General features: G+C 40.3%; 1 protein-coding gene across 2 annotated transcripts in view; it reads left to right on the forward strand.

The window, feature by feature from the left end:
• The first annotated feature begins 584 nt into the window (after window positions 1-584).
• The window catches only part of fgf13a (fibroblast growth factor 13a), a 91,911-nt gene continuing 84,847 nt past the window's right edge, over window positions 585-7,648 (forward strand). The window contains exons 1-2 of one of the 2 annotated variants that reach the window (XM_040015587.1): window positions 585-1,216; window positions 1,495-1,657. In XM_040015587.1, the coding sequence (XP_039871521.1) occupies window positions 1,609-1,657 (49 nt within the window). In that variant the 5' untranslated portion in view covers window positions 585-1,216; window positions 1,495-1,608. The remainder of the gene's footprint in view (window positions 1,217-1,494; window positions 1,658-7,648) is intronic. The other variant, XM_040015584.1, reaches the window with a different exon arrangement.

A 7,648-nucleotide genomic window follows, 5' to 3' on the forward strand; every position in this document is an offset into this window, starting at 1 on the left:
ATTCCTCAAACAATTCATCTTTATTTATCTGAACCAATTACACCTGTAAAAATCTGTGCGGTATGGGGACAAAACGCATTTCAAAACAGTGGTGGGACTGCGACATTAGCTTCTCCGGTGTAAAAGACACCTATGTGATAAACTTCACCTTGTGATTATGTAACAGGAATGTGAGGTGGCATCTGGAAAAAAAAATGCTCATCTGGTGCCAGAAGGGGGAAAGGACTTAATGTGGTTGGCACTCTCAAAACACTGCTGTAGAACTGGATGTGTCCTTTCAAGGACCTGAAAAACTTTCAAGGACCTGAGAAGTGTTCATGAAACTAAAACAAACTGATACGTTCCACTATCCAGTCTTAACTAGGTGGGTTATGTTCTCAGTTAAGAGTCCGATCCATCGGAGCTTGTTTTACATAACACCATCGTATTAGTCATATGCAACAAATATCTTATTAACTAATGAGGTTATGTAAACTGTAAAATGATAAAGCTGCAGGTATGTAAGAAAGCATAACAAGAATTTACTGCGGTTTTTATTTTTATGTGTTATCCTCCAGCCACTTACTGACTTCCAAATGCATATTTAATCAAGTCAAAGGAAAGACCTCCGATTATATATTTAGAAAATGCGCATCTCGGATGTGAATGGGATAAAGCATAGCTCTGCAAAGGCAACTGAATGAGAGCAACAGCAAGATGGTGCGCGCCATGCAGCACAACCTCCTGCTTTAATTCTTCTCCGCATCGACATCACAGCTCACATGCTGACTGCATTCATGGATCGAGCAGCTCGTTTTCACCACAGCCGTCATACGCGGGTCAAAAAACAATTGTCCACTGTGTGAACGGGCGCTGTAACTGGTAGAGCGCTCTCACGTTGTGTATCCTGTTGATTCTATCTGCCGAGTGTTTAGAGGAGCAGAGCTCGACCGTGAAAGCCTCAGACAAGAAAACCTGGTCGCCAAAAGCCACACTGGATGGGATTACTCTCGGGGTTTGTTAGACACTACAGCTCAGTGTATTGTTCACTTGAATTTTTCTTGACTGAAGACCTGTGGGGAGCAAAAGTGCGCTCCATTTCGCAGCTTTTTGCTCGTCTCCCTTGTCACAATAGAGTAGGTCGTGATTTTTCGTATGCAACATAACGGGATTCATAGTGGGGACGTTTCCTTTCATCAATGTGCATTGATGTAGCAGAAAACGTGGAGGAGATAAGGTAGGTTAAAGCGCGGTCTTAAATCACTGGAAAGGCTATACGAAGATAGGCATGCGTATAGGCTGCTTCTTTGTGTTTATTGAAACTACATGAGGTCTTTGTCGTGTGGCGTGTGAGTGTGTCTATCAATAGTTGAATGTTTTCATTGATACCCAATTGAGAAACACCTTGCAGCACGAGTAGCTCCATTGTTACGTTCTTTGGCCCTGCTGTAACACCAAACGCAGCTGTTGTGTTATGAGAGAAAATGCAATTTTGATGAATATTTCTCTTTACAGAAGCCTTATCTCATCACTTGGAATCTCCGGTCAGGATTTCATTGAGGACTGTCAGCAATTAAGGGGATTTCGATTCTTATCTAATTCGGGAATTACACATCCAAACTGGGATCTATGAGCGGAAAAGTGGCGAAGCCTAAAGAAGACAAGGATGCTTCCAAGGGTAAGAGAAGAGCCTTGGCTTGCACAGCTTGCTTTATCCCCAAATCACAGGTTTAAACGCGACCATGCGCTCATTCATTCCCTGCATGGTGCTCAAATCACCCTTTGAGGTTTGACTGAAAACAATACCAACCACTGGATGGTTCACCATTCCCAGCACGATGCATGTGGATATTGCTCTTTGAGATATGCTATTGCAGGCCTATACGCTGCACGATGTGTTGAGTTTGAGATCACATGCGTTTCTTGCCTTGACTTGGTGATCGTCAGAAACGCAGATGATTTAGCAAAGGCAATATGTTACAGGGTGTGTGTTACAGGATGTTAATAAGCTAACCAGTATAACCAGTGTAGCGATGGTGGTGGCATCCTATTGTGTCACTGGCATCCTGTTGAAAGGTCTCTTTGTGTTTCTCGCTCGTACACTGAGCCGCACACTCTCGTCACATCTGCACTGCCACGACGCGCGGAGCCCTCTCGGTCTCGTAGCTCGAGTTTATGACCTGTGGCGTAACAAAGAGGCTCCGTATCCCTGAGAAAAAAGGAAGTAAACTGCCTTGGCATTGCCATGGAGACAGAATGGAGACAGGTTGCCAAAGAAACCTAGAGGGACTAATCGCAACCGTTCCGTCCTGATGTGCAGGACAGCTTACGCACCGTCACACACGTTACTGCGTCTTTGTCCTCGTGCTCAGTTTTCTATTAAAAGATCAAAAAAACCCACACACCAGAGAGGACAGGACTTTTCGCGTCAGTAAATATCTGGGCATTAAAATAAAATAACTTAAAAAATAACTCTCAATTGCAACCAGTAAAAACGGCTGTTTCCCAGGTTTAGTGACAGAATAAAATACCCAACACTCACACCGTGGCAGCGTGCCCATAACAGTCTTCCTGTTTACTTACAGTATAGAAATGCAATTGAATCTCCCTACTATCGTGTTCTGACTCCGCTTGAAGTGCTTACAACAAATCAATGAACTTATTGGCTTATTTTGGCAACACTGCTACCTGACTTTTGGTGTTACTATATGTGGTACAGATGCATCCTAATCAGGGTACTACAGAATATTACAGTTTTTATTAACATTTAATCTTTATTAATAGGCATTAATAAAGTATTACTGCCTAGTGAGCTATTGAGCATACCTCATCCAAAGCTGCTTTCCTGGATGAGGGCACAGAAGGAAAGATTTGGTGTCATGGTGCATTTGTTGTTAAACCACTCTACTTCTCAACCTCCGTGGTTAATTTGTTGATGCATTTAACAAAACATATAATGGAAAAATAGATATTCTGTTGATATTATATAACCTTTAGATCCATATTATGTCTAGTATGTCTATAGTATGTCTTTTTATAGTATAAGATGCTTGACAATTAACTTCTGCATCTAAAATAAAACACCAGTAAGGGAAGCTTATCAGTTTTTTTTGCTGAATGTGCAGTGAGTAAAACATGCTTTAATTGATTTCAAGATTAACCTCCACGGGAGCTTTTGTTCTTGTCTCCCACTGGAAATCAATGGCACGCTCTCTGGAAGCGCTATCGCCAAAACTATCAGATGACAGCAAAACATCTTCAACTTAACTATGAGTGTTCACTAAGGCTTGTCTCCTTTTATAAATTTACAGAAAAACACACAAATGTGGTGTAGCTGACGTGCTTTCATGTGAGAGGAAAAAAATAGAAGGGGCTCGGGGGAGGACAGTAGACTGTGAATTGCTGAGAGGGTCATTTGGTACCAGCTGCCCTCCATCAGAGACTTGAATTGCACAAGAGCCGAGAACCGCATGGGGAAAATCACCACCGACCCTGCCAATGTTGGCAACCACCTGTCCCACAAATTATTTCAGGGAAACAGTCCATTAAAGCCGGAACCACCTGCCATCTCCACAGCTCCTTTTTCCCCCTGCAAGCTGTTGGACTGCAGAAGCTTCTCACTGCCCTGCTTTTTTTGAACAGAGTGATACCCCCTTTTTTCTTAATTTGAAAAAAGAATCTCTCTTGCCAAGCTGCTTAAATTACCTATGATGGCATATTTTAATTTTATTTTAGTAGTATGTCTTTTGCAGTTGTAGTTTTCTGAATGCTTACATCTTTACAAAAACATTATTTGGTTAGAAAATTAAAAAAAAAAAAGAGGGGTCGAGCATGAGCGTCTCGTTTTTGCATCTACAGACAGATTTAAATCCTGAAAAGTACAAGTAATGTTCTCTGTGGGGGTCCTAGTAGTAGTCATACCACAAAGACATGCTATTCAAGCTGTCACTCGGTAAGAAAGTCACTTTTTGTTACAGGGTGTTTTCTTGGTGACTCAGTTTTGTGACAGGGCACTGTTTTCTCTCTCCGACTCCCTCAGGGATTTATTTTGTTAGCAAAGCATGTGAAAACAGAAAACAGGCATAGACTGAAAGAGAGAAACATGGCTCTGTGTAGAGTACCAGTATCAACACCAGTGAATCACGTTGTGTTAGTTTCCCCTTGTCCTTGTGAAGCTTAGTTGTGCGGACAAAGTGATGTGTCAAAGCATGACGTATACACTCGCTCGGCTTTATAACTTTCCAGGGCTTGAAGCCTCTCTCAGATAACTCTCGTGCATATGCATTAACTGTTGAGATGATTAACTCTCCATCGGTTATACAAACATTTGCACCGTATGTGTTTTACTTCATGGTCCAATTTAACGTACATTTCTCTGATTGCTTTTTATCATCATTTTGCTAATTTATCATTATAATCAGTTAAAGATTCTATATTTCTGAAAAAAACAACAACTTTGTGCTTCTGTTACTTTCCTCAGACTTGATCCTAGCGCAGTGCATTGATAAACCCCCTCTTTGGCTATGAGTGTCATCCAGTCGATTCATGTCTGCCTCAGACTGCAGGACAAAGTGCAGAAGAAGACATAAGTCTTGCATATTTGCAGGGAGATTAATTCAGCTCAGCGCCAGCCACAGAAATGAATCAATAGATATGCAGAGAACAGTTTGGAGCTGCTTCATTAATCACAGTGCAGGCAACTCTATCCTCCACAACACTGACACCTGCTCTGGTCTCATCAGCAAAACCAAATACTGTCTACAGTGTCATTAACTTCTTTTAATCTAATGAGGCTCTTCAAGAATCTCCTTTGAACAATATGTGGTGAAGGGAGGATCCACTACTTTAATCATTAAGACTCTATTAAATGCCTTCAGCACCCGTACTGTTGTGAACTCTCTCGGGATGTTTTAACAAAAATTAGACACAGCATGCAGTGACAGGATTGGCATTTGTGAGATCAACTTGTAGTTAATAGTTTGACATGCAGGGGTCCAACAAAAGTCACGCCAGGGTGAAAAATGACTCCAAACAAAGTTTCAACATTGTAAACTCACAGGATTTTCTCACATTTGTCTGGCTCAGATTCATAATATTTATTCAGCATACTGTATCAACACAAAATGAATCTTTTCCCCCAGTTTATGTCCTTTTTAGTGACTGTCCTACCAAAATTGTGAAGTTTAAATAGCTTAACATTCCCTTGATATTGAAGTGTTTGGATATTCTAATCTTGTCAGAGTATGTCAGGATCTCTTTTAGGAATGGTAACATGAATGAACAGATTATAGATTGTCTTTTCTTTTCTATGTCAATCCAAACAGGTTATGTTCTTTATTACACTACAAGTCTGTACCATACTCTGTCCCAACTTTGTCCCAACTTTGAAGTTAGTGACAAGATGTTAATGTGTGAAAGTGCGTGGTTCTGCACTGTCAGATGCTTTACTTGTACTGACGCAGATCCGGCTACACGACCTCAAGGAAACTGGCTCACCTCCTGAGCGGAGTCTAATGCCACTCAGATCTCCGAGCGGCATCAGTGATCTGCCACTTTCCATTGCTGAATTGTGTGCTGATCGGTGTTTGAGAATGTTGAAGGCCTGTCTCTTCAGTTCCTAAGCTTGGGTTTCTGACTCAGGGTCCCCTGTGACTGGTTTCTGGTGCGTGATTCATTAGAGTTCCTAGGATGTTTTTTTTTTCACATGAAAGGTGTGTTTTGGTTCAGCATGACAGCTGCATTGTTGGAAATGGTTATGTATTGATCATTTAGCAGTGAAATACATCTGAACGTACGTGTTTAGGATGAAGACATTTCAATCTTATTAATTTCTCAACTTTGAAATGGAAACTATGCTATGTTTTACGTCATTGCTGCCAGAAATGTTCTGCCCCTAAAATCTCTAAATGCTTCACTGCGGGTGCATTAGTCTGCCTGCTGCTGGTAATCCACAGAGCTGCGTGTCTTCTGAGGTGAGGCTTTTGTGAGAGGCTGGCCTCCCTCAGGAAACTAACCCGCAGGTTGTTTGTGTAAGCTGTGTAAGCTGACCTAGTACTAAATTTTAAAGTTAAGTGACCACTACCAGCCGTGTGAATAAACTCATGTGAATAAGCTCATGTAATAAGCTCACGGGGTTAGAAAATAGTACCTGAAATCGTTTTTTGTGCTTAAACGATGAGTGAAAAAAGGTCCCAAATGACAATTACGCTGCTTCCTGCTCTGCCTGGCTCTTCCTGTGAACCTCTTGCCATTTCAGAAAAGATCACATGAGTATTTTCAGACTGTAGAAGCATATGGCCGATAGAAAGGTTTTAAAGTGCCCCTATAGTTTATACTGCACTTTTCATTTTTCAACTAATCTTTGCAGTTTTATACTTTGAAATACCTGGTTGTTAATTTACACATGTCATTTGGCTTCCTCCATAAATATTGTGACTAAGAGGGGCTAAAGACATTAATCCTTATTACTTAAAAAAGGCCATGAATGCTCTTTGCTGAATATCACAGCTGTTTAGCAAGCATGCGATTATCTGTTAATCTAATCTCAAAAATAATGGGCCATGTTTTTTTTTTTTTTTAACAATGATAATAACATTTTTTGGAATATTATGTTCATTGTATTAACTTCCAATTCTTCCAATAAAAGTTACTCAACATGGTCTTGTAATTAACTTTATCCCCCCAAATTAGGATCAGGAGTAAGTATGTGTCCAGAGCTGAAAATTCTGACAGTTTGCTAACAACCAACTCATGTAAATATATGGGATGAAAAACAAGGCTCAGTATACAGTACATGGGGTGTGCATGAATTGGCACAAGAACTGGGATGAGTAAGAATTTGTATGAGGATCCGGGATCTAAAGGGTTCTTATGATGTTCAAGGTAGTTTTTATTCCAGTTATTAAGGTAGTGCCATTATACCAGCACAGTAGATGGAAATTAAATGGACTGCACAAAAAGAAGTTACTGACTTCCTTGTCACAGAACGCGAACAGATAAAATATCAAAATTAATGTTTTTTGCCATTTCCTATTTTTGACTTCTGCACAAAACGAGTGCGTTTTAACACAACAACAACATGTTCTTTTCCAAAGTCCTCTTCAGATCTGACTATGGCCTGCTAATGCTAACATGGTTCATGATAGTAATCTTATTGCTTCACTTGAATCATTTCATCAAAAATGATTGTGTGGACTAAAAGTCTGACAGTAGATTTGGGATTATTCACTACCTGTGGATTTTGGATTACTGCAGTTTAACTTTCAGAAATGCACTCCGTGCTACAGCAGTTAATCCCATCTAAAGATAATCCCCCATAATTGTGGTTGTGTGTGTCAAACTGGCTGATAACAAAATAAAAATCTCTCTCAGTAAGGAAAGAACAGAAATATTTCAGATTGGGATTGCTGTGTTTTGCTTACTTAAACAGTATGAGATAAACCACTTTTACGCAAGTGTGAGCTTCAGATTATTGGACCTACTTACACTTTCCTATAGCTGCTCATGTCAGTAAGCCAAGCTGAGGTTAGCCACCTTCATGTTAGCTCAGGGATTCAATGAGGGAAGAAGAACATTTTTCCCAGTGGTCTATTATCTGCTAAATTTAACAAAGATAAAATCAGCAGAAAATTGAATCATTTTCTGTTCTCCTTTCCGCTGCTGTTATAAT

This window comes from Simochromis diagramma, unplaced genomic scaffold (assembly GCF_900408965.1).
Source record: "Simochromis diagramma unplaced genomic scaffold, fSimDia1.1 OVJJ01000685.1, whole genome shotgun sequence".
Taxonomy (NCBI): domain Eukaryota; kingdom Metazoa; phylum Chordata; class Actinopteri; order Cichliformes; family Cichlidae; genus Simochromis; species Simochromis diagramma.